The sequence below is a fragment of the Tenrec ecaudatus genome, chromosome 10 (genome assembly GCF_050624435.1).
Source record: "Tenrec ecaudatus isolate mTenEca1 chromosome 10, mTenEca1.hap1, whole genome shotgun sequence".
NCBI classification, from domain to species: domain Eukaryota; kingdom Metazoa; phylum Chordata; class Mammalia; order Afrosoricida; family Tenrecidae; genus Tenrec; species Tenrec ecaudatus.
In genome coordinates, this window is record NC_134539.1 from 79730085 (window position 1) to 79757041 (window position 26957).

A 26957-nucleotide genomic window follows, 5' to 3' on the forward strand; every position below is an offset into this window, starting at 1 on the left:
TCGAGTCAGCGTCGACTCAAAGAGCCCCGCTGAGGGCTTCCAAGACTGTTGGTGGGTGTCGAGAGGCCAGTCTTTCTCCTGTGGAGCTGCTGCTGGTTTCCAACTGCTGGCCAGGAGGACTGCAGCCACTGCCCCCCCACGGCTCACTTTCCACTGTCTTCAGCAAAAGGTTACTTGTGTGTGACCTTGATGATATCGTCCCATAGCCACATTGTGGTGGGTGTGCTTTCTTTGGAAAGGGCATACCTAAGGGTATCTTCCAGTCAGTTAGCCCGGGAGCTGTTGTCTACATCCCCTGGCTCAGAAGAGTGAGGCATCCATCTGTTGATTCATCTCAGTGGCATTCTGCTCATTCCTTGAGCCTCGTTTTTCCATCATGCTTTCAGTACATCTTTGGATTCTTCTTCAAGATCATCAGTTCTTGATCCCACGTCGCCTCCTGAAATGGTGAAGCACTGACCATTCTCTTGGGTCTGGCGATGGCACCTTCTTTCCATCTTCATATTTTGCCCATAGAATCCTTCAACGTTACAGCTCAGAGCTTGAATTTTTTTCCTTCAATTATTTTTTTTCAATTATTGTTTATCTCTTTTACTTCATTTCTCCCACTCACTTTAGCTACTCTCCATCCAAGTTTTTTAATATCTCTAGTGTTTTGTTCTTTTAAAAATTATTATTAGTCATTGTATTGAGGGTCTCTCACAAATCTTACAACAAACCATCATCCAATTGTATCAAGCACACTTGTACATATGTTGCCATCAACGTTTCCAAAACATTTTCTTTCTACTTGAGCTCTTGGTATCAGCTCCTCTTCCTTTGTTCAAGTTTTGGTATCCACTTTGGGCTTTTTCCCTTTCCTGCATTTTAAGGACCTTTTGCTTCCATCATGTGGTGTGACGTCCTTGATGCCATACTTCACCTAATCTGGTCTTTGGTAGTTAATGGCTCAATGTGCCAAATCTTATCTTGAGAGGGTCTACTTTGGCTCTTGTTATGAGCACCTGATGGTGTGTTCCACAGCTGGCCCCTGGCCTTGCTCTGACGGATGATAGTGAGCATTTCTCTCAATTTCTTTCCACAGCAGGAGTCCATTTCACTCCCGGGCATTCCATCCAGGGGTGTCCACGTGTAGATTCACTGTATATATCGTTAAAGAAAGGTAATTACAATGAAGTTGTTGGTCTTGCAAAATTCCACCATGTCATCTCCAGCATAATGTCAATCACCAGAGCCACATCTCCGACCGCTGATCCTTCTTCATTCCAACTTCTACATTCCAATCACCAGTAATCAATGGTTCCCTATCGTCATGTATTTTTATGTGGTTTGTGATTTCTGCCTGCAGTCACTAGTGTATTTGCTTATCTCTGTTTTCCTTCAACTAGAAAGCAGTCTCCATGAAGGCATGGCTTTGTTTCGTTCACTGCTGTGTTCCCGGGGCCTGGAGCAGCACCTCTAGGTGTTCATTGGAAGGAAGACCCCTTGTTAGTCTTCTGGGGGTGGGATGCGGGGGTGGGTGGTGGGGATTAGGGCACCAGAGGAGAAAGTTTCCCTAGTGAAGCAGGAGGACCAAACCAGTGAATGATCACCTGTGAGTAGGAGGAAAGTCTGCCTTAGGCCATCTTCCTAGGAGAAGAGGGGTCCGAAGAGACAACCTACCCTGATGTACTGGAATTCTTCGACAGGTGACTCCGACAGGGGGGATAACAGCGGGATGCTGCTTATTCCACTTGGCTTGTGTTTCCTGGTGATAAGAAGCAGCTTATTCCGGATTGCAACCACAATTCTCAGCTCTCTGCTATGGTGAGTGTTAATGGCATATAAGTGGCAACCTGGAGAGAGAAATCGATGATCCTGAGCAGATGGTGCGGGGGTTACCCCACATCCTTGACAATGAAGCACAGTCCAGCAACTAGGGCTAAGGCAGAAACTAAGGACGTTTCTGCTACAGGCAGTGTGGAGGCTTGCAATAAACAGTAGGTTGAAGTATAGAAAATGCCAACAAGTCATATTCTCTCTATCCTAGCACTTGCGAACTGAGGTTCATTCATAGAAAGCTGCCACTTTACATGAATTAACATGAGGGGAGATTGGGGCTCTAAGGGTCAACGGAGGTAACAATCTCCACTCTGAGACGCGCTCATGAGCTTCATTCACCGCCCAAACATTACGTGACCTCTCCCCCTCCACCCGGTTTTCAACCTTTCAAGTTCTCCCTAAAGAGCCTCAAGGCTCTCTTTATGATGTTTCCAGGTTACAAAGCACAGCAGTCAAATAAAGCGCGGCCAGACGCGGGAGCCACTCGAGGACGCAGCTCCACATCACCTTTGGTTTTCTCCAGTTTATTTTCTCGGCAGTCACACTTGCTTTTCACGGCCTGGTTTCCCCCGAGGCCCTTTTGCACAGTACTGAGCCTGAAGACAAAGAGGCGGGCATCCTTTCCTGGGGAGATGGAAAAGAGGGAGAGATTACCATGGCAAAGCCAACTGAGCGAGAAGAACACGGAAAGGGCAGATGGTGTAGGAAAATGACAGCCGGAGGAGTTCGGATTTGAAGTGTTTCCGAATGCAGGAAAAACCCCACGTCGCCTTTACCTGACCAGGCAGCAAGGGTGCCCTGTTGCCTGTTCTGTCCTTCATCACCCCTCCCAGACATCAGATGGGACACCAAGACACCCCCGCCACGGGCCTCAGGACAGGAAGGAGCTGGCTCGGCCCAGGCAGCCAGACCACCCTCCGTGCCTGCCAGAAGGCTAAAGGCCTTCTCCAAGCCCAGCACCCGCCACGGGGCAGGGAATAAATACCACCTTTGTCTGCTCTGAGGACCAGCAGGTCCAGCGCCTCCAGCACCTGCATCTGCTTCACGGGCAGAGTCCTGTCAAACACCGGCACGGACGGAAGCCCACCTGGAAAAGGAGACCTGGTTACCCACACGCAGTCACAGCCCGGCCGGTGAAGCATGCTGGAGGGAGGTCTCTCTAGGCTTCCAGAGCTTTCTGAAGGTGTGTGCAATCGCCCCCGCCCTATTCTTGTCTCCCCTCAGGGGGATGAGCGAGGGTCCCCACCAAAAGGCATTCAAAACTCCATGGTGATTCTAGCAGTCGGGGAGGTAACCTACATTCTTCTCCTGCTTATGGAAGAGAAAGCAACGTCTTCTAATCAATCCCACTTCTTACCGGGGTTCTAACTACAGGACTCACCACCAACTTAAAACAAAACCAAACCCAAAGCCACACTGAGCTCAGTCACTACTTTAAGCATTTTTGTCTTTTTATGCAGTGCTTGAAATTACCTTGTATTTTAGGTCGCTTAGTATGTTTCTCAAGAAAGTAAAGTATTTCCTTTGGCATCTAAAGTGAGTACAAACTCAATCTACTCTACACAGGTCCTCTATTATCTCCATAATTGCCTGCCTACACATTTTCTCCATTTTTCCACAAATATGAACTCTCCTCCAAAAATATGTAAATCAAACTGGGAGACAAATATAAACAGAATTGTCCAAATAATGGGAAAACAGAACTAAAAACAACAGCACTCACACACAAAACCCAAATTTAAGGGAAAATGTCCTGGAAGATTTCAGGCAAATGGATAATTAAAGACATTTCAGTTCCCTGTAGGATTTGTTTTGCACTCAACCACAAAGTTCTTAACATGGATGGCAGTGTGCTTTGTTACCCGAGGGACTCTGGGACCGAGGGGCTAAAAGAGCCACACGGGTCGATAAGCACAAAGGGCTCTGAGCTTGCTGCCGAATCCGAGCAAGGCGGCCCAGGGATGGTGTAGACCTCTCTGGGAGGAGGGCTGGCTATCTCCTTCTTCGTCTCAACTCATCAGAAACGTAGGTGTTCCAGGGCTCAGCGGTTGTGGCGTGGGCTTGTTCATCTAGTCATTACTTAGATCCAAAGAGCCCAGAGGCTCATGCCTGGCACGGGAGTGCATCCACCCCAGGAGGTGGGGGAGCTTTCCATCAGCCTTCAATCGGCTTCTACTGTAGTCCTGGGAGGGCTCTGGGTTTCTCAGAACACAGAACCAGGGGAGTGGGCTTGTCTTGAGCTCCCTTTACCGATCGGGTCAATAGTAAATTTTATCATAGCCCATCAGCTCCTTACCTCTCCCCACCCCCACCCCCCCCAGGCTTTCAGAAAAAGAAATAGACTCTCTCGGGGTCTTTGTACTTGGCTTGGGGGACAGCTGGTTTCCAGAACCTGGCATCACTGATGCCCCTGTCATCTGTTTGGCCGAATGGCTATTTTATCACTGGGCAGCAGCAGTGGCAGCTAGCGGACACTGCGGGCTGGCGGCCAGTGTTGGACACATTTCATGTCAATGTCCCAACGGTCCTCGTGGGTTGGAGCTTCTGACTCCCAAGGCACACACAAAGACCCCGAGGTTCAGAGGGGCTCATGACTTGCCCATGGCCACACCTTGGACTTGTAGCGCCCACCTCTGTGCCGGGTGGGACCGAGCCTCGGCTCCTCACCCATTGGTAGCATCAAACCAGGACCGCTTTCCGGTGGGAGCGGTGGCCACGCCCAGGACTAAGCCAGGGGGGTAGAAGCACCTCGTTTGAGAGGGAAGACAGGTCTATTACGAGCCAGGGGACTTCAAGAAGTTTGTGGGAAAGTGGAACGAAAGGAGAACGGAATTGTCCCATACATTTTTGAAGGCCTGGCCTGTCGCTGCTAAGTGGGGGCAGGCAGGTAGGGCCCATTCTCCAGCCTGTCTTGCTCAGACGGCTACGTTTCTTCCCACAGAGTGCAGGCAAAAGGAGGAGGGGCGGTGATGAGAAAGCGACATGTGGACTCAAATGACTGCTTCCTATCATGTTTTTTTCTTCTAATAATCTCTTTATGGAGAAAGGCAAACCTAGAACCCGCTTTCTGTTCATTTAAAACTAGGACAAACGGAGAGAGCCCCTTGAAACGATCCCCTTCACAGTCGGTTCTGCTGTGCTACGGACACAAGGATGTGGACCTGTCAAAATGACCTTGAAAGGGGTAGACTGTGGTGTGGGTGAAGTTAATGAAATTGGGCAAAGGCTAATGGGATGGAGTGGAACTCAGCCTGAGATGAAATGGAGAGATTCCCCCATGGAAATAATTTGCAATATGATTAGGCACAGATAAGAAAAAGGTAAGCAAAGACATAACAAGAGACCATGGCTTAAAAGCACAGCAAAGAACACAAAGGCAGCCTGAAGGGTCATTTCCTTCTCAGCAAAAGCAAACAGGAAAGCATCTCACAAAGGGATCGGCTGAATAATTAAATCTAAGCTGAGTTTTTAATACATCCAAGGAATAAACCAAAGTGTGTGCACTATCTCCTGTTTCAGATTCAGATTCCAGGAAACCCTTTTCTTTTTTTTTTTTCCCAGGAAACCCTTTTCCTGGCCAATTGCAAGAACTTCTCTCTGACGCCTCCATTCATTATGGCTTTATTTTATTTTTTCATTTAGCTTTAGACACAGAAAGGTGAACATTTCAGAAAAGAATTTGGTTGTCTTGGGTTTTGCATTTTAAAAAGAGAGAGAAGGACTGCAAATCATTTTCTTCCTATTTTTAAGCAGGCCTTTCAAACAGTCACTATGAGGTACGCTTGCTCTTTCCCAAAGCGGCAGGCAAAACTTCAGTTTCCTAATCACACTTTTACACAATGACTTGCCCAGGACTTTTGGGGGGGAGTCTACGCCAAAGTGAACATAAAAATAGCGGTAGTGTTGAACCGAGTGAAATGCAGTTGGCTTAGGGGAGGCTACTGGAGGATGACCCCCCACATTGGCTCTGGTTCCAGATGTGCCACTTGGCCAACTGTGTGAGGATGGGCAAGGCACACCGCATCGTTAGGCCTCGGTGTCTCCGTCCTAGCACAGGAGGGTCCTCTAGGTCTGCTTGGGTTGGAACTCAGAAGTGAAAATATATAGGTATAAATATATATTTGCTTGCACTTTTGGCAAATTCGAAGGCTTCTCTTATCTTTTAGGAAGCTCATCGGGACATAGCAAAGGAGACAGCTGCTGCGTAACAGGCAATTGCTCTGCACCAGACAGTGCTTTAAACACTTAGCCTGTATCTGATGGCCACAGGCAACCTCCTGTCAGTGAACAGCATTGTGCCCATTGCGCTCCTTCATCTATTAAAAACGTAGTTAATACACTGTTTTCCAGGCACTTCAAAAACTACCCCCAGATTTCTCTTTAGCAAAATCTGAGGAGGCTCTGAGAGGTTACGTAATTTCTTTCAGGCCACAAGGATTTTTCAGGATGGGTTTGGGGTTTCTAAACGTATGGTTTTCATTTAAATTCTGAATTTCTGAATTTTAAATGGTTCTACCATTTATGAGACTGGTGATATGGATCAAAAATAGTCGACAGGATTCGAGAGGAGCCCTTTATAAAACAGTGCAGCTCCAGCTCCCTCCACACTACAGGAGGCCCAGCACAGCGCAGAGAGCAGGCACCCCGTACAGGGGCTGGGTCTACGGTGTGAGGCAGCGAGTGCAGTCAGTGCTGAAGGGCAGGTGGACGTGGCACAGGGCTGGGCTGTAATGTTCTTCTCGTAGTGCCAGGCTTAAGCCTTCCATGGCAACTAAAGACTATGCAGTCTAAGGAGGTGCCTTTGGAAGATGCTGTCCCTGTACCCATCGCCCTCTCTGAGCCCTGGGAGAGGACCGCTGCTGGTATTCAGCCCCTCCAGGCCACATTAGGTATGTAGAAGTAGCCCAGGGGGCTTGTTGCAGGACAGGACTACACAGTCCTGGAGCCTAAATCCCCATGCTGTGAGGGAATTCCTTCACAGCATCCTCACCAAAGGTTTGTCTGATGGACAGGGAACTGACTCTTTCCGGACAGACTGATCTACTTGTCTGTCAGGAAGGTTGATTTTATATTCGGTTGAAATGTGTCTTCCTGTCAGTCTTTTTGTTGCTCTCACCCCAAACCCACTGCCATCAAATGGACTCTGAGGGACGAGCTAACGACTCCTATAGAGATTGAAGCCTGGGAACCCAAAGGGGCAGGTCTACTTCGTCCTGTAGGGTTGTTAGGAGTTTACTGTTAGAACCATGAAAAATGGATTTTTCTAAGATTCCTATTGCTTGTTTAAATAGCAAAGACTTTCAAAATAAGAAACCTTTTTTTCTTTATTTTTTAAAGGTGCCGAGAGAGAGGAGAGCATGGTTTGATATCCCAAAACCTCACAGAGGTTCTGAATCACATGGTCTTTGCTGATGCCAGGTAGAAGGTTGGACTCATGCTAATGGCTGGCTCTGAGAGGGAGATCCTTCTTGCAGGTCATGTGATATCTGCAGACTAATCAGAGCTTTGGGGAAGGGGACACATGTGACCTGAACGGCACTCCCTCCAGCCGGCTTCCCTCTGCTTGCCCGGAAACAAAGGGTTCGTTTTATAAGGAAGGGAACTTTTGCTAACCTCTCTGCAGAAGGCATGTTTATGGTCTAAAGGGAATTGACCGGAGGTCACCCATGGCAGAAATACTGCAAGGCACACACACAAAACATTCGTAGGAGCAGCTACTCACTAACCATCCACTAGCAAGACGCCAGCATCAGTGGAGACCAGCAAGGCCTGGCCCCAGGGATCTGCACACACGGCTTCGTGAGGGAAATTACTGCAGAAACACTGGGGCTCCCAGGGCTGCGAGGCGACACAAGCATTGGAAAATGAGTGCACCAGAGAAAGTAGACTGCGGCCCGTCCAACAACTCCTGAAGCAGAAACACAGATCCCCCGTGGGAGCGGGCACTCCAGAGGGGTGGGGCTGCACACACAGGCGCAATCTGGAAGAGTGAGTTCATCGAGGGCGTGGCCCCAGGAACCGGCCCTCGATGGTCCCGGTGTTCCTTGAAGGAAAGCAAGGCATTGAGAACAAGGGTTTTTATAGGCAGTTTTCCCCCCTTTAACACCTGGAAAGTACACCAATCGGTGTCTATCTCTTGTCGAATTCATTGGTTCACCAGAAAAGGGAGTCCCACGTAACCAAGTCAGATGCCTGTGTTGCTGATTCAGCAAGTTATTAAACCATACACAATGCACAAGATTGATATTGTTTCAATAGGAAAATGTTTATCATTCCATTTATGGCTGAAAAAAAACTTAGGAAAACAAGCAACATCTGCTTATAGGGAAACAGCACGTCTACCATCAAACGGTATGTGTCCTCTTTTGCGCCATATTCACGGTCTTCCCTTTTGTCATAAATTTCAGTTTCCTCTCGGACGTCAAGAGCTCAGGGCTGTACAGGTGCGTGCATGTGCGCCTGCTCAGTGCCGGTGGGCCCCATTGAGCGAGTCGTGAAGTCATACTGGAACTGTGGGCATTTTCATTTAGAATTATTCACCTCTCTCAAAACCACTTGGCTTAGTCTCAAAGGACAAAGCACGTTCGTGGAGATTCTCAACTTCACTTTTCCACACTCAATTAACACAAAGGCCTGATGTCCCATCTGGGGCTATTTGAGAGCATGTGTGGACAAGTGTGTGTTTGTTCACAGGCACATTCTAGCATGCCCTAAGTAGATGTGCAAGGCTCCAAGGACCGCCTTTAAGGGTGTCATGAGGGATGGAGGTAGATACTGTGTATCACTGCTATCTTAGAAAAGTCATGATGTCCCTTTGAGAAAACTAAAAACAAAACAAAACAAAACAGAAAACTCACTGCCACAGAGTCAATTCTGACTCACAGGGACCTGATAGGACAGGGTAGGACTGTCCCTGTGAGTTCCCAAGACGGTAACTCTTGACGGGAGTAGAAAGCCCGTCTTTCTCCCATGGCGAGGCAGGTGGCTTCAAACTGCTGACCTGGCAGTGAGCAGCCCATTGCGTAACCACTCCGCCACTGGGGCTCCTTGAAGAAACTCACCACTTGCTAGGATGAGGCTTATACTGTTGGGAAAAGATCGCCTGAAAAACATTTCATAAACGGAAAAGGCTGTACCAATGCAAGTCCTTAATGCAAACGGCATTTCCCAGGATGATATCTGGCAATCCTGAGTTTGCAACTTACAGTTAGAAGACATGAAAAAGCAAAGTTAATATACATGCCAACCAGGGGACAGGCCCAGACATCAGAGGTGACGGGAAGACAGGACAGGCAGCTCCTGTATAACTCAATGTTCCCTGGCCACAGGGCACGCTTTTAGAACAGACACGCAGAAAAGAGGACCTGGATCCGGAAGACCCCAGGGTCCTTCAGAGGGCCCGTGGAGGGTTCATGGACACCTGTGGAATCTGTGGGTGCACACAGCCACGTGCCCATTCTCCTGGTCTGGGAGTGGTCGATCCATTGCTTTCATGGGTTCACCAAGGGGCTAGTGACGCTAAGACAGCAGACTCAGATGTGGCCACAGAGGCTCCGATCTGATGACTCATGACATTTGCCAGTGTCCGCTGAGGGTCACGGTGCAGGTCTCAAGGTCTCCCTGCCTGAACTCAGAACTCTAGATCGATTCCCAAGAACAGCTTATTATGAAGGCTATTGAATCTCATTGGAATTAGGTATGTAGAAAATGCTCAGCAACACTGCAAACGCCTGCTATCCAGGTGAACAAGTAGGTAGCGGGACTGCGGCATAACCTCATGCCTTACGTTGCTTGTGATCCTTGAGCATCATTTGCATCTGTAATTCACCACTTTTCCCTGAAACCAGGCTTTCAAGCATGTGAGCTGTGCAGTTCGAATACAAATCATTCATTCCTTGATCAGAAGGGTGATGGCAAATATCACTATTTCACCCTCCTGACCCTCCTTTAAATGTTTCACGTAAATACTTAATACGTACATACTGAACACAGACACAATTACTGAGTTCCTAAGTGTACCCGGTGGGGGTTTGCAGTACAGAAATCACGTGCACAGCCTGTCCTTCAACTCATTTGTTTTCCCTCCCGCTTCTCTTCTTGATTATCATCTCGTTATTTTTCTTGCAGAAAATGGAAACACGAAGATGTTGGCAGATAATCGGCCACCGGAGTGGCTGACTGGCTGATTCAGCAGTCATTCCTCCACTGAGGTCCTTGACCAACGACTAGGAACTTGCTAGCCATGTAAATCCTCCAGCCTCACTCAGGCCCTCTGAATCAGAAATGAATGCACACTAGACGAGTCTGAGCAGCACTGCTCTAGGGCCTTGCTGGGCAAAGTGCGATCTGGGGTCAGTAGCCAAGCATCCCTGAGAGCTTGCAGGAAATGTAGAATCTAGATCCCTCCTCAAGCCTCTAGAATCAGAATATGCATGTGATCAGGATGTCCAGGTGAACTGGGGACACACTCACGTTTGAGCATCACTGTGGACCGTGGCCCGCCTGAGCCGGCCTGGCCTGGCAGCTCTGCTCCATCTTCGTCATGCAAAGGCATGTGTACCCCGAGTCAGAGGGGGGGTTCCCACCAAGCATCCACCCACGCTATCTGAGACTTCCCCAGAGGGAGAGGACTCCGCGGTCAACTCGCTCGTCCTCTTTCCAAGAACAGGAACAGCCTTGTGGTGGAGAGAGGTTCACAGGTCTACTCGAAAGGGCCATCAACTCACCTCTTTTTTACAGATCCCTGAAGCTGCCAAGTTTGACGGAGCATCCCCCCTCACAATGGATTTCAGTTTCAGGGCCTTAAAAAGCAGAGATCTCTTTTAAAGTTCATTATCAGGCCATTGAAGAACAGCAGGACAAACAACAGCGATTTGAAGGGGAGTGGCTACAACTGCAGTCATTTCGGGCTGAGGTTTTCAGGTTCCCCCACTGCTTCATCGTGGAACGGGAATATGGCAAAGCCTGGATTACAGTATTCGAGTTGGGATCACCCCAAAGACACCCTATCATTTCAAGGGCTCAGGAGACCAGTAAATGATTTTCAAGTGGGGGAAGCCCTGCAAACTCATCGCTAGGGCTCTCTATGTCTTGAATATATCAGAATCTCTAGAGGCAGGATGGGGATATTTTAACCAAGCACCAATGTGGACATATCTCTGAACTGGTGGCAGCTCTCTGGGGAGAAATTTTCCCTTTGACTCTGAAGCTTTCCCTGATCACAGGACACCTGCCTTCATCCACCTGCTTGCTTAGCTGCCTGCTGTGGGGTCAGAACTTGCCCTGCTGCTGGCAGCACTCCTTACTGAATTGGTGAGGGCTCGGGGCAGGCAGCTGTGCAGCTTCCCGGAACTGAGACGTACCCAGGGCTGAGTGTCGCGTGGGAGCGAGGCAAGGGCAGAGCCGTGTGCGCCATAAGCAGGAATCGGGAGATGCTAGGGGTCTTCTGCTTACTCCTGCAAAGGATGTTCCCCAAACTGGCATCCTAGTTCCCAGAAAATTCCCAGGAAGCTAGCAAGTGGTCCATGCTCTCTTCACAGGGAGCCCAGAGCTGGATGCTGGAGCTGCTTTGCAGAATGCTTGACTCTCATGCACACAGGACGGTGTCTACCTGTGCACCAAACACCGCGGCCACGGCCTCCCACTAGAACCCCGTGGGAGGGACAGGGTGCCGCAGGAGGGTGCAAACACGAGCATCTTTGCAGGTGGGTCATCAAGTTTGGTTGGGACTCACAGCTACACGCCCAGCCAAAAAAAAAAAAAGGAAGAAGAAAACCCACCTGCCCTATTCTAACAAATTCTGCCTGGCGGGCCTCCTCTTTCTTCCGTGCCGACTTGGGAGACTCGGGTAAGACATCACTAAAAGACCGTCTATTGAGCATGTTCTACGAAAGAAGAGGGAAAAAAGGTGAATCTCACAAACGGCCACCACATCTTATGCTCTGGCTTCTCATTGTGCTGAAATGTATTCATCTCTCTCTACATCCTGTCTTTGCTCGTTCGGTAAGCAGTAACGGAACACCTACTATGTGTCAGGGTCTAACCTAGACGTCACCAAAAACCCAAACACACTGCCTTTGAGTTGATGCCAATTCACAACAACCCCGTAGGACAGGGTAGAACCGCCCCTGTGAGTTTCTGCGGCTTTATAAAGTCCTCACAGGAGTAGAAAGCATTTTCAGACTTCCGGCCTGGTTGTCAGCGGCCCGCCTCATTGCCCCTGTGCCTCCTGACCTCCTAGATGCCAGGGATTAAAACACGCCCACAAGTGGCCAGTGAGGACCATGCCCTGGGGGAGGGCGCGAGGCTTGAAATCAGGCAAACCAGCAGCGCCATTTCTTACTAACTCATCAACAGTGAGGTCCGGGTCACCAGCTGGGCCACCAGCGGGTATAGCTCTGAGGGTGCCCTTCTCAGAGGGTGGCTGCCCGCTGCTGGAGCACACTTGCTGAATTCTATGCCGATGGCGTCCCTGGGGATGTGACACGCTGCTCCACTGGGTTGCCTTGGGCAAGTGAGTTCCTTAGAGTTTTAGCTTAGCTTCTTTACGGAGTCTGTCGCTAGGCCCTGGGTAGGTTAAGATTCAATGAAGCTAAGCATGCAAGTGTCGTGGCTGGCACACATTAAGTAAACGTGCTGGACACACATGAACTAAGTCTCTTCCAAACCATAGTCTTAGAATGGGGTACACTTAGTCACTCAGCAAGTACCGACTGCGCTCCTACGACTCTGCTAGTGGTGGAGAGAGTCTGTCCTTGTGGAGACCGGAATCTAAGTGGAGAGCGATATTAAGTAACTCGGGTTGATTTCCGTTAAAGAGAAGTGTGTGGGGCTATAAGGGTATTTAACGGGGCCACTCCGTTTCCATTGTCCGGGATCAGAGAGATCCCATGGATGGCCCCTTCAGCCACACCTGGAGAATCTCAGGCACTCATGGAGGCCCCTCTCTGCATCAGGCCCTGACGGAGGAATGCACCGAGGACATATTCTTTGGCGGCCTGGGAGGCAGGTGGCCCAATCCCTGCAAGTAGTGTGGGTGTTCTGAGCAGTCAGAAGTTAACATCCTACTCCAATGACGTGAGGCCAGTGCTGAGCAGAAATGACTACAGGAGCACTTTGAGCACTTCGAGCAGCGGTTCTCAACCTGTGGGTCACGACCCCTTTGGGAGACAAATGACCCTTTCACAGGGGTCATCCGATTCACAACAGTAGCAAAATGACAGTGATAAAGTAGCAATGAAAATAATGTTATGGTTGGGGGGTCACCACCACAGGAGGAACTAACTATGAAAGGGCCGCGGCATTAGGAAGGTTGAGAACCACTGACTTAGAGCATTGTGAGCTCCTGCGTCTCCCCTGGGTGAGCTCCCGACACCGGATGCTGCCTCTATTTACACCCATCATTAATGATATTTCTTGCATTTTATGACTGTGTGGATTCTACGGGAGTCTCCTCTCCTGTCTTGTGTTTCTTGGTTAAAGAGGGGTAAAGTTTTCCAACAGTGATTATTTCCCTGCTGAGTGAATGAGTTCCCAGCATCTGCCGAGTTCACACTGAGTCTGGAGCATAGGCGTCCCTCAGGGTGGGGAGTTCCTCCAGGAGGGTGCTGTGTCTGATCGTGGGGCTGTGCTCGGGCCCAGGAAGTGTCTGGCACCAAGAAGGTTTCAGTAAGTGCAGGTGTCAATTTCTTTCCTGAATAAGCCCCTGAATCTTCAGAAAACCGTTTTTAAAAGCACCCGCTCTCCCGCTGGGAGCCCTGGCGCGTAGTGGTTAGGAGTTCGGCTGCGATCAGCAAGGTTAGTAGTTCGACACCATCAGCCACCTCTCGGGGAAAGCTGGGCTTCCTCCTCTCGGAAAGAGTCCCAGTCTCCTGGTTGGTTGGTGTGGTTACTCTCCCTCGACCATGCCCATGTTTGCCGTCTCCGTCAGTCCTACTAATGTCGAGTTACTATCACCAACAACCCCCCCCCCAAAAAAAAAAAAAGACTGCAATGTTCCAGGGACTATGGAGTTATAATAGCCCCCACCCCACCCCACGGAGCCTGCTTTACGACACTCAACACTCCCCTGCTTGCGGTGGCCGCAGCACAGTCTTGGCAGCAGGAATAAGGGGTCGCCTTTGTTTTCCTAACCAGGGCCTCATGGCTAACCCTCTCTTTTCAACTCAGACACCATGAAAAGCAGAGTGGTCCGCTGATCCGGGCTTACCTTGTGCAAATCTGGCATCAGATCCTGGTGCAAAGAGCGAATCAGCATATCCAGAGTACGCCGGCGTTTCTGGGCAAATGTTGGGGTTTCCAGAGTGGCTTTTTCACCATTGATTACTAAGCAAATCGAGTTATAAAGAAGATCACAGCCATTAGCATGGTGTTGTGGAATGGTCTTCTCTTGGGCATTTCTCCCAGTGAGCCCCACCTACTCATCAACACCGGCATTGTTATTGCGTGGTCTCTCCTTTATGAAAGAAAGCTTAAAAAAGCTCTCGATTTCTCCGTGTCCTGCTGGACGGCAAGCTTCCTGGACAAAGGGTGTGTCTTTTCATCTGAGCCTTCTTGAGTACTACACTTGATCCTCACTCTGCCCACTCGCTCATCATAGCCACCCACCCTCCCATCTGTCTGTCCATTCAATCGTCTCCCCACCGATCCGCTCATCTAACACAGTGAAGCAAAACACTAGGACGTCATTCAGCAGGGACTGAAAATACACTCGCTGCACCTTGTTAGAAATTGAAATTGAATGCGTATTTGCAGATGTCAGGTGGACCTGGACTGAAAGCACAGAGTACCAGAAAGGGCCTCACTGATGTTTATGGGCTATGCAAGGGCATTTGACAGTGTGGATCACAAGCTATGGAAAACATTGTAAAGAATGGGGATTCTGAAACATTCTTGGTTTTCAGGAGAAACTTGTACATAGACCAAGAGGCAGTGGTTTGAATAGACAAGGGGATACTGATTGGTTAAAACCAGGAAATGTATGCATCGGGGTTGTATCTTTTCAGGATATTTATTCAATCTGTATGCTGAGCATGTACTCCAAGAGCTGGGCTAGATGAAGAGAATTGGCAGCAGGTTAGGAGAAGAACTTATTAACAACCTGTAATATGCAGATGACACAACCTGGCTGGCTGAATGAGAAGAGGACTTGAGATACTTATTGATGAAGGATCAACAAATATCGTCTTCAAAGTGGATTACAACTCAATGGAAAGACAGCAACCGCCCTCACAACTGGACTAAAGAGCAGCATCACAGTAAATGGAGACGTGACTGCACTTGTCCAGGCTTACATTTTACTCGGATCCCCAGCCAGTTCTTATGTATTCAATGTAGTGCACTGGGCCAATCTGCTGCGAAAGATCTCGTTAAAACGCCGACGAGCAGAGCATATCACGTTGAGGGCTACAGTGTGCCTGCTATTTTCAACAACCTCATGTGCACGGGAAAGCTGGACAGTGAGACAGGAAGAACAGAGAACTGATGCCTTTGAATTAAGACACTGGTGAAGAATATTGACAATTACCACGAACTACCAAAGGAACCAACAAATGTGTGTCGGAAGAAGTACAGCCAGACAGCTCCTTTGAAGCAAAGACGGGGAGACTTGGTCTCCTGGACTTTGGACATGTTATCAGGAGGGATCCGTCCCTGGAAAAGGCCACCATGCTTGTTAAAATAGAAGGCAGAGAAAAGAGAAGACCGTCATCGAGAGGGACCGGCACACTGACTGCCAGGAGGAACTCACACATTACCATCTGCAAAGATGGCACAAGACCAAGCTGTGTTTTGTTTGGTTGCCCACAGATGGGGTGGTTATTAATTCAAACCTACTCAATGGCATCTAACAACAAGCAGAATAGTGGGGGTTGTGGAAATTCCTTCTGGGAAAGAGCTGAAGTTGTAGTGGTTGACTCACCCACTAGGAACTGATCATGGAACTTCCAGTTACACACTGGAGCACAGAATAGGAAATGTGCAAGGGCGACATGGAGTTTGTAGTCAAGACAGTTATAGGTTCGAATCTCAGCTCCACTGCTGGCGTCTTTAGGCTTCAATTTTCTACCTTGTCAAACAGGTACACCTGCGCGTCCTTAGAGGATGACTGTAAGAATTTAAATGAGGCGCTGTACAGAAAGAGCACAGCATGTGGCATGGTACTGAGTAAATGTCACTGGTTTTCTCACGCAAGGGACCGATGTGCATAGACTGACCAACGGGCCTTCTTACAGACAGGCATGTCCTAGGTAGGAGCTCAGTGTTGGAGTCAAGCTGAGCTGATTTGCGGCCAGACATTTTAAACTTAGGAATTTAAACTACTATATTCTCTGATTTTGTGATTGAGAATTTTTTGAGTGAGGCCTCACCATGTCAATGCTTTTCTATGTCTACTTTTCAATCTCCATCTTTAGCTCAACTGAAGCTTTCTTTTTAAAATCTTTTATTGGGGGCTCGTACAACTCTTATCATAACCCATCCATCCATTGTGTCAAGCACATTTGTATATTTCTTGCCATCATCATTCCCAAAACATTTGCTTTCTACTTGAGCCCTTGGTATCAGCTCCTCATTTTTTCACCTCCTTCCCCCATCCTCCCTCCCTCAAACCCCCTTGAGAATTTATAAATTATTATTATTTTGTCATGTCTTACACTGCGTGATGTTTCCCCTCACCTACTTTCCTGTTGTCCGTCCCCCAGGGAGGGGGTTATATGTAGATCCTTGTAATTGGTTCCCCCTTTCTACCTCACCTTCCCCTTCCCCTCCTGGTATTGCCACTCTCATTATTGGTCCTGAGGGGTTAATCTGTCCTGGATTCCCTGTGTTTCCAGTTGCTGTCTGTACCAGTGTACATGCTCTGGTCTAGCCGGATTTGTAGGATAGAATTGGGATCATGATAGTGGTGGGGAGGAAGCATTTAGGAACTAGAAGAAAGTTGTATGTTTCATCGTTGCTACACTGCACCCTGACTGGCTGGTCTCCTCGCCACGGCCCTTCTGTAAGGGGGTGTCCAGTGACCTATATATAGGCTTTGGGTCCCCACTCAGTTCCCCCCTTCAACTGAATTTTTCATGTTAGTTGACCCTTGGTTGCTACAGATGCTGAAGAAAGTCGCTCTGTTGACTGGCTCCATTTAAGCTGGCTGATTCCACTTGTCAGCTAAATTCTTAGTGTTGCTTAGTGACCCTCAAGTCAGGGGTTCAACAATTTATACTTTAGTGATTTCTTCCTTGCTGTTACGGGCTCACTATAAAAAAAACCCCAAAAGCCCCGAGCCCCACATTTCCAAGAACTCTTCCACTTCTAGTTGCTAAATCCACTCTTTGTGTTAGTTATCCTTGCCATCTATCTTTGGACTGGCAACACACAACAAAGTATGGGCTCCGTGATTTTTAAGAACCAAGCGATTTCCTATTTCTGGCTTAGTTTAGGAACCCAGACTATTTGGCAATTCCGGACCCACGTTCCTAAATGCAATGGCCTCAATTGGCACCCAACTTACTGTGTTTCTCAGCACTCTGCTTCACCCACCAACAGCCGAGCGTTTGAGTCTCTGAGCCTTGAAATCAGTAACATAGACACTAGAGAGAGAGGGGCGAGCCCACCATGCTCTGCGAGCGATAGCAGGAGTGGATGCTCCGCAGGTGCCCCAGGGAGGGAACCCCGGCCCTGGTGTAGGCTAAAGGAGAGCAGGCCCCAGCAGAGGGGCCCTTCATTCCCTCATTCTCCACGAAGGAAGTTTGAGAAGCAGGTGGTATCTGTGCTATGGGTTGGAGGGATTTTACAGAAGGAAGAGAGGCAATTGGCTGGCCGAGAATAATCCTGAAATTAAGTCACACATCCCTTCGAACGCCAAGCGCAAGGGGAGGTGTCCTGAGAAACGTGTCTGGCATTCCTGCACGTGGCTACCCAGAAGACAGAGGGGAAGCCCAGCACCTATCCTTTTCCCTGGCCCGAGGGGGTCGGCCCTCAGGAACAGCACTAAGACTGGACGCTGAAGGTGCAGTTGTTTATCAAAGACCCTGTGAGGCTTTGCAGGAATCGATGCTACCTTAGGGCCAGTGACCATGGTGGACTTAGAGCAGAAGAGAGAGCATTTCCTCCCAAACTGCAGAGGAATCGCGATGGCATTAGGCGGTGCCGTAGGGTGCAGCCATCAATGCCCAGTGTGCCTGGCAGAAGGGAGGGGGAAGCAGCAACTTCACAGAGGACATGGGCCTCGGCGCCACTGCCAGGAACCCGGTGGCCAGTCATCAGTGAACTTCTCTGAAGAGAATGTAGAGGTTGAACCAATGATGCAATCCCACCACGGAACCTCCAGGTACAAAAATCAAGGAAGACTCTGGGTAGGGGTGTGAGGGGAGGAACAGAAGAGCTCTGCGGATCAGAAGTTAGGGACTCAGAACCAGGTATTTAAAACCAAACCCAAACCCACTGCCACTGAATGGATGCACTCAGGGTGACCCGACAGGACAGGGCAGAACTGCCTCTGCGGGCGTCCAAGACGGTCACCCTTTAGGGGAGCGGAGGGTCCCACCTTTTCTCACAGAACGGCCAGTGGTTTCAAACTTAGGACCTGTGGATCACGGCCCAACATGTAACCACGACGCCACCATGGAATTCACTTTTATCTTCGCCAGCTAGTGCAGTGGGCCCAGAGAGACAGCACTGGAACGACTGCACGGCAGTGGTGTGCTTTTGGTGAAGTCTGGGGCGGTCAAGTTTGGCACGTCGTATTCTCACTCTCACGCATGGACCACTCCCCAACACCTCTCTCTATCCTTAAACACATACAGACACATACATACTGTATATACTTGGGGACAAGCCGAGTTTTTCAGCACATATTTTTTGTTGCTTTTCTTTCTTTCTTTCTTTTTAACATTTTATTAGGGGCTCATACAATTCTTATCACACTCCACATATATATATTGTATAAAGCACATCTGTACATTCTTTGCCCTCATCATTTAATGCAGCTTTTGGGGTAAAATTAGGTGCCTCCACTGATACTTGGGTCGGCTTATACCTGAGTATACATGGTATATATCCCTACGCTTTCCTCCATCTACATCCTACACTCTAACGAAGGCAGCAGATGCATCGCTATATAAGCAGGGATCCAGAAATGACCACATTAGAGCCTGAGGTCGAAGGATTGTGGGCCGGGTGAGGAGGGGTAAGTATAAATAAGGACATAGGAGAAAACCCATCCATCATTACTAAGAAGCCAAATGTCTCATGTTAAAAAAAACAAACCCAAAACAATAGCACATGAAATGCTTAAATAATTACATAACTTATATGGCATCCTGGGAGAATTTGAAGAAATGTATTCTAAGATAGAACAAGTTAGGGTGGGGAGTCAAAAGAGAAGACTTACATTTCACTAACAAGAAGTCCCTGAATTCCTGGTGGTCTGTAAAGACCGGTGGGGATGGCAGGGGTGGGCCAAAGAGTGGGACGCTTTCTTCTGAAAACATCTTCAGCCTACGTAGAGAACATTTCAGAGTTACTTGTTCCAAAGATCACCAACACTGAGACCCTTGCTTTGCCCAGCCACTTCTAGGGCGTGTTAGGAATATGCCTTCCACGGCAGGCAGGAGCTGTCTGGGCTGTCAGTGTCCCCATCACCAGTCAGGGCTTCTCTGTAACTCAATCAAAGGGTTTTAGATGCCAAGTCTTCTGATGTCCTTTGTGACCCCACCCACCAAGAGCTGGACAGGGCAGGTACCCCAGGAAGAGGAGGAGTGGCTGCCACTGAGCACCCACCACGCCCGAGGCAGCTCATTTGGTAATTTCAGGCATGGCATTAAATCGGATTCTCACCAAACTTGCCACGGCATTGGCACTATCTTCATTCCACAGATGAGGTCTGAGGCTCACCAAAAATAAAGACCTATTCTCAAGGCCTTGCAGTCAACAAGGAATGGAACTGGGATTCTAATCCAAATCTTTATGCTCAAAGTTTATTCTTTACATAACATGCCTTTTTTTATAGATCAATTTTTGCTCATGGGGAGCAGTCATAAATTGGCAAGGATGCAGCCTACGAATGGGGACACATTGTGGTCAAAATCAAACATATCAAACCTGTTCTCATCATAAAGTACAATAAAATGTCCAACTAGCTTTGACCCTTGGGTCTACTGTCCAGAGTAAAGACTCTATAGACAATATGTGCTATTTTCTCCAAAGAGAAGGTAGCCATTAAGAAAAATCTATAATGGGAGGAGACACAAATAAATCAGCCAAGGAATATGACTATCAAGAATCTCAGAAAATCAATGCCAAAATATGAGTAGATATGAAAATGAGAACAAAAATGGAGATAAAGTCGTAACCTACCTGTAATGGTCATTCTGTTGGTCATACCTCACTAAGGCAAAAATATCTGTGATATTGGTTAAAGAAGTTAATTAAGAACCTTAATACTTGAGGTCAACACCTTGTCCTTTGAAAATTCCTTGTGCAGAATTATTCTAGACCAGTATTTTCTGTGCTTAAGGTCTCTAACCCTCTTATGGTGGAACTTCTTTCAAAGAGACGGCATATATATATATATATATATATATATATATATATATATACATATATACACACACACACAAGACCACCAGGGCTCGGTTCACCCTCTGTGTGTTCCTTCTTTGGGGAAAGGGCTAACTGTCCACCTCTGCCAGAAAAGCAATAGAAATAAAGACCCCCAAATGAAGCAGCCAATGAAACGGAGAGAGCAATTTCTATGCCAGAGGTTCCAAGAGGAAATTTAGCCATTTATTTCACATTTAAGCAATTTAAATGTTTCCACCTGAGAACTTCCCCTCTACCCTTCCAGCTTTGGCAAATGAAACAAGACAAAACAACACGAACGGATGTCGCCCGTGGCGATCTAAGCAGAACCCACTTGGCTTGTAGCAGGGCAGGCTGAGTCATGAACAGTCTCACCAGTTTTCTGTTCTCCTTCGCCTCACCTCCTTCCACAGTCTTCCCTCCCCAGCTCTCCTCAGCTCAGGTTAGCAAGCCATCAACCCCTCAAAGCGCTTCCATCCCGTTCAATGCCACACTAGGTGGATGGAGTCTGCCGTAATGATCCCCTCATTCCGCCCCCAAAACATGCGTGCTCAGCCCCAAATCTAAAACAAACAAATAAGGGAGATATTAGAAATACTGGCTACCTCTGCCACTTAAAATGTCATGCCTCCCCCCCCACCTCTTGCATCTCAGTGACTAGAGCAAGGCATCGCTTCGAGAGCAGGGGCGAGCCCCGAGAGAGCCATTGTTAAGTTATGCTCCGACGCACACAGCCATTTTCTTCCCAGCCCTCCTGGAAGGAAGTTGTCCATGTAAAAGTAGAACAGCGTAGATGGTACACTATTAGGGTTAATAGAAAAGTCAAAGTAGATTTCCAGATGGAGTGAGTTGCAGTGGTCCTGTCTCTCGGCACTCTTACTGGCAGCTCCAGGGTACCAGAGGACTGGACCAGAATTTGTTCAGACACGACTGTTAGTTTCCTTTGATTAATTACGTATACCTTGGAGAGCCATCCTCCTTGGATTTAACTTGTTCTGGTCTGTGACCCAGAGTAACAGGCTCACGACGGGCGATCTCTTGGACTAGCCTCGTTCCTGGTTCCTGCCTGGTTCCCAAACCAAACTCACTGCCATGGAGACAAGTCTGACTCGTTGGACCCAGCGTGGAACCTCCCTGCAGGTTTCCTGTCACTCTTGACAGGAGTGTGAAGCTTCATCTTTCTCTCCAGGGAACTAGCACCCACCAGGGTTCTGCCTGGCTGGGGAGGGCTCACACATTACAGTGAACTTCAGCCTGCTCACTGGGCAATATTGTCTGCATTTTGAGGGATTAGGAGAAGCAGGTGGAGAACAAATAAAAATAGTAGTTATCATTTCTTGCTATTTCAAGCGATAGCAATATAGCAGCTCTTTGAGTCAACAAGAAAATATTGTCTCGGCTTTTTATCTTACCTGGCAAGTTTTTATACCCAAGTCAATTTCTCAGAGGATTCACCACCTCCAGTCCTTCTAATTTGTTTACTACTAGTGAGTTGTGGGAAGGCCTCATTGTATGGACTACCTTAGGACAGAGCAGGCAGTTCCAAAGTCGGGGAGAAGTGTTCGAGAACAAATTCATCTGCCACCACGGACACAGAAAGGAAGAGGCTCTCTCTTCCAAACTCCAAAAGCAGGGAGTCTAAGACTCTCATAATGCCAAGTATAACATTTTGTCGGAGGGTCATATTAAGTCCAACGAAGCTGAGCTATCGTTTGCTAAACCGGAGCATGTACAAAGGCACAGGATACGGGTAAAATGGGAGCGGATCATGGAAGGCTTAAAGGCAGAAGAAGATCCCTCCCCTTCTTGGAACACGATGGTGACGATATCATTTCCAATGTGGCGCTTTCTTTCCACCTGCAGGTAAGCATAAACATCATCACTGAGCACGTCGCTCAGACACGGCATCTTCAGAATTCACCCAAACACCACGTGCTCCACAGACGATGACCACAGAGCCCTGATGGCGTCATCTGGGGCTTCTTGCTTCCCTTATTTGAAACCCGGTCCAGTCTCTCCAGCTCGCTAACCCCTCCCTTCTGCTCATTTCCCAATCCTGGCCTGCGTTTCCTCTTTCCTGCCCTTCTTCAAAAGCTTTTTAACTCGCCTCTGTCTTGGAGCTCTTGGAGGTCCTGGTTCTGATCCTCAGTAATTCCTCTCCTTGTACAGCTTTATGGAGACACAATTCCCATACCCTACAACCCACCAGGTCTGCGGGATCTGGTTCATTCATGGAGTGGTGCAGCCACTGATGAGCTGATTCTGCCACATGGTGATCGCATGTAAGAGAATAAAACTTAGAGCTGCCCAACTAGCCCAGTAAGTCTGGTTTCTTTTAAGAATTTGAGTTATGTTCTGCATCACACACCCCGCCCCCCCAATCAGTGGGGGCTCTGATCAGCATGGTATCTGTACCCCATCTAGTTCATTTGGCCTCAGGGTAGATAAGGTTGTAGCTCATGTCAGGCTATGAGCCCCGGAGACTAGTTTCTTCTCTGAGACTACTCATAATACAGGTGCCCCGAGCCTCATTTTCCTTCGCGGATGAAGCTCAAGTATGTCTCCTTTTTGTAAATGGCACAGCAACTTCTGGAACACGTGCTTGGTGAGAACCACTATTTAATCAGGCTTCAAATAGCCTTCCAAATGCATCCCCTAGATCCAGGGTGACGGATTCTTTGTTCTACAAAGGCCTAGACAGACAGGGATTATTTTTGGTTTTATGGGCCATGCAAGAGGAGTGACTTCCCCTCCTTATATAGGGCAGACCTATGACTCACATCAAGTAACACACGAGTAAAATGTAGGAAAGGGGACCCTACACCTGTGCCGGGCCAAGTCTTCTAAGAGGACCAGCAGCTTCTGTCTCTTCCCTCTTGGAACGTCTAGTTTGGGGAGTTTCTTTTAGGAGTCAACAAAATGCTAAAATTAATTGTGGTGATTACACAACCTTGTGAATGTACCAACAACAGTATATTGCCTTACAGATTTTAAATGTGTGAATGGTATGGTATTTCAATTATACCTCAATAAAACTTATATACATATGCACATATATGTATATAAACATAAAAGTAATCATTGAGTTCCTACTTTGTACCAGTCCAGGTACTTGGGATCCATCAATAAATGAAGCAGACCAAAATCCCTCTGCTCACGGGAGGTCTTTAAAATAGACAACTAGCATAATGTACTAGCATTCTCAATCAGAAACACTGTAGACGATAGTAAGTAGAGGTGAGGGATCCAGTGCGTTGCTGCTTTAAATGGAACCATCAGAATCAGCTCCAAAGAGCTGGCATGGAGTGGATTTAAAGGCGGTGAGAAAGTCAGCCAGATTCTGGCGGGAGAGCTGTAGGCAGCAAGAACCGACAAAGCTTTCAGGCTGGACAGGAGTTGGTGGCTCTGAGCCCCAGGGAAGGAAGTCATTCTGGCTGGAATGGAGTCAATGAGGGCAGTGAGCGACGGGATGAGAGGACTAGCGGGGGTCACGGCAGCGGGCGGCGGCGGGGGGGGGGGGGCTTGCAGGAAGGTGTAGAGATGCAGGATGTGACGCAACGTGAGGCAGAGCCATTGGACGGACAGGTTCCGAAGCAAAGCCAAATGATGGGATTTGCATGGTAAAAGGGCACTGTGAGAGAGACGCAGGCTGGCTCAGGACATGGGTTAAAGGAGAGACCAGACAGGAGACAGCACAGCCACAGGCGATGGTGGAGGCTCAGATGAGCATAGCGATAGACTGGCTGGATTTCCCATGCATTTTAAAATACAGTTTTATTGGCATATGATTCACACATCATACAATTCGGTAGTTCAGTCATCACCACTCTCAGCTCTTCTCCCTTGGACTCATTGTTATTAGCTCCCATTTACCACCAACCTCCCAGCCCCAGGAAACCCCAGGGACTGATTCTACAGATTTACCTGTCCTGGATTCCCTATACGGGAAAACATGAAGAACAATAGAAACCAACAACAATAACAAAGTAAAACAGGGGGAAAAAGAAGAAAAGCAGAAAACATTGAAAATATTGGAACAACATTTAAAATGGGTCCCAAGGGAGATCAAATGACAAAGGTGTTAAAATTGAACCTATCTGCAATAATCTACTTTCCAAGGTTTGTAGATATATTTCGAAGGGAGAGCCAGCAGGATTTCCTGACACATTGATTATAGGGCGTGATGAGACAGAGAGAGAGAAATGGAGCACGACTCAGAGGTTCTATCTAGGAAACCTGAAGCACAGAATAGCCACGGACTGTGATAAGAAACACTGTGGGGAAGCAAGTCTGAGGTGGGGAGGCAAGAGCTGCTTTAGACATATTAAGTTTAAGATGTCTAATCCTCTACTCCAGCAGAAGTGTCAGGAAGGAGGTCACAGACATCTGAGTCTAAAATTCGGGAGAGAGATCTGAGTGGAGGTCTACATTTGAGCGTCATTAGCATATAAAAGCTATTTAAAGCTATGAGACTAGATGAGCTCATCAGATGGAATGAATCAACACAGTGAAAGGAGAGACTGTACAGCTAAACAGGTTGGAGATGGAGGCCAAGGGGAATCTCAACGGTGGCTTTTTGATATGACTGTGAAATGTAATTCACTGCCATGGAGCTGATGCCAACTGTTGGAGACCCCATAGGACTGCTCCTGTGGGTGTCCCAGATGCTAACACTTCATGGGGGTAGAAAGCCTCGTCTTTCTCCCAGGGAGGTGCTGGTGGTTTTGAACAGCTGACCTTGCAGTTGGCCTTCCAACTTGTAACCATTACACCACCAGGGCTCCTTGTTAAAATGTAAGAGGTCAGTCCAAGTCACAGTAATCGTGAAGTCCCAATTTGTGTGTTTTTTTCTCTCCATGTGACTCAGGTGATAAAGCTTCCACTTTAAAAAGGTTCAGGGGCGCTAATATGGATAGCTTGAACCACACAATGGAAAACGACTCGCAGGAAATTGTTTTCAGCCACTGAGGAGTCTTTTGGACTTGGGCTTCGCTTGCTTCGGCCCGCTCTTTATGATAGTTATTTGACCAAGAACAAGCTTGAAATCTCTAGGGGCTCTCCATTACCTCCTAGGCAAAGCACCAGGCCATCAAGGAGAACAAGGGGTACCCTCCTGCACGAGCCCCGGCACCTTTGACAGCCCACGGCTTTTCCTGTGGTTCATCCCGCTGTTGTGCTTGGTGCCTTCCCCTTTACTGCGATGAGAGTTCAAAGTGGTCAGAAAAGCCTTGGTAGCCCCATCACATAGCCTTTGAGAGTCTTGTTTCTCAGAAACCTTTGCTGGACAACTTCCCGTTCAAGAGGGTGATGTATATTCACACAAATGCCTCCCATGAAGAAGAAAGGGGTAAGAACGGAGCGAAAAGTTAAATGCCACCTCCCAGCAGCCATCAAACATTGATAGCCTGTGCCTCTGTCATGCTTCAGGTCCTGCAAGCCGGCACCGATGTGCTGTGCTGTCCCTGGAGATGTCACATCTCTGGGGCGCGGGGGGGGGGGGGTCCCATGCACGCTGTTCTTTCCACAGGACAGCCCATGTAGACACTCAGTGGTAACCTTCTTCCGTCACTTGAAAAACAGCATGTGAACAAGGTTCTGGACAGTCTCCTGACCAGACACAGGGGACGCGGAGAACAGCCACAGAGAAAAGCCCACCCATACCCCGCGCAGTCTCTCAGGGGTCTAGAAACCAGACGGACAGGCAGGCAGCGGGAGACACATGGTAGCACATCACCATGCGTGTACATCAGGCCCCTGATCCTTTGTTTCTTCGGGGTCGCAGCATCAGTGAGGGGCGCGCCTCCTGAGACAGGTTGAAAGTTTACGTTAACACACGGTAACCAACATCCCTAAAGTGGTCCCCGAAGTTCAGCTCATATGTCATACATGCGTAGTTACCAATTCTGCAAAATACAAACAGCACCTTTGTGTGTTGTCAAAGAGTCCGTGTTCAAAACCTACCTGCTGTTTGTTCTCTTTGGAATACGGCAACATGGTGGAGACGTGAAACATGATCTCATGCCCCTGGTACATAGTATAAACAGAATGCATCCCCGTGGTATCGTCTGTAAAACACACGCATGCGTTTAGTGGGCACAGAGGCCATAAGGAAACGGTCTTTCTGTGTGGTCTGGGCGAACATAGCACACCATTAATACAACCCGAGGATCGCTGTGGACCCTGCACCTGACTGGAAGCGACAATAGGAATAATCTGAGCGTCAACTCCCCATGGGTACACGGCTCCTACACACACGCATGCCTTACCTCAGTGCAAGGTTACAAGACAGTCAGCTTCCTGGGTGAGTGTTTTACAATTCCTGTGTCCAGCTACTCCCGGAAGGGCTATTACTGGCAGAATTGTAATGATTGACAGCACGGGCTCGGGCGTTAGACAAACTTGGGTTCCGGTTCTCACTAGCTATGTGAACTCTCTCAGAGCACCCTGCTCTTCTCTGAGCTTCAGTTTCCTAGTCTGAAAATGGGGCTGAAAACATGACCTAACTTGGAGGGCGATGGGAACACTCAGAGGGATGTTGGGAGGACTTAACAAGACTGTACTTG

General features: G+C 48.3%; 1 protein-coding gene across 1 annotated transcript in view; it reads right to left on the reverse strand.

Moving 5' to 3' along the window:
- GARNL3 (GTPase activating Rap/RanGAP domain like 3) overlaps positions 1-26957 on the reverse strand; it is a 167321-nt gene that overhangs the window by 34652 nt on the left and 105712 nt on the right. Inside the window, exons 11-21 of the mRNA XM_075559100.1 lie at positions 26356-26459; positions 22143-22251; positions 20170-20215; positions 19205-19311; positions 14030-14145; positions 11601-11705; positions 10548-10622; positions 7548-7659; positions 2810-2908; positions 2329-2445; positions 1663-1835 (exon numbers count right to left, since the gene is read on the reverse strand). Coding sequence (XP_075415215.1) covers positions 1663-1835; positions 2329-2445; positions 2810-2908; positions 7548-7659; positions 10548-10622; positions 11601-11705; positions 14030-14145; positions 19205-19311; positions 20170-20215; positions 22143-22251; positions 26356-26459 — 1163 coding nt within the window. The remainder of the gene's footprint in view (positions 1-1662; positions 1836-2328; positions 2446-2809; positions 2909-7547; positions 7660-10547; positions 10623-11600; positions 11706-14029; positions 14146-19204; positions 19312-20169; positions 20216-22142; positions 22252-26355; positions 26460-26957) is intronic.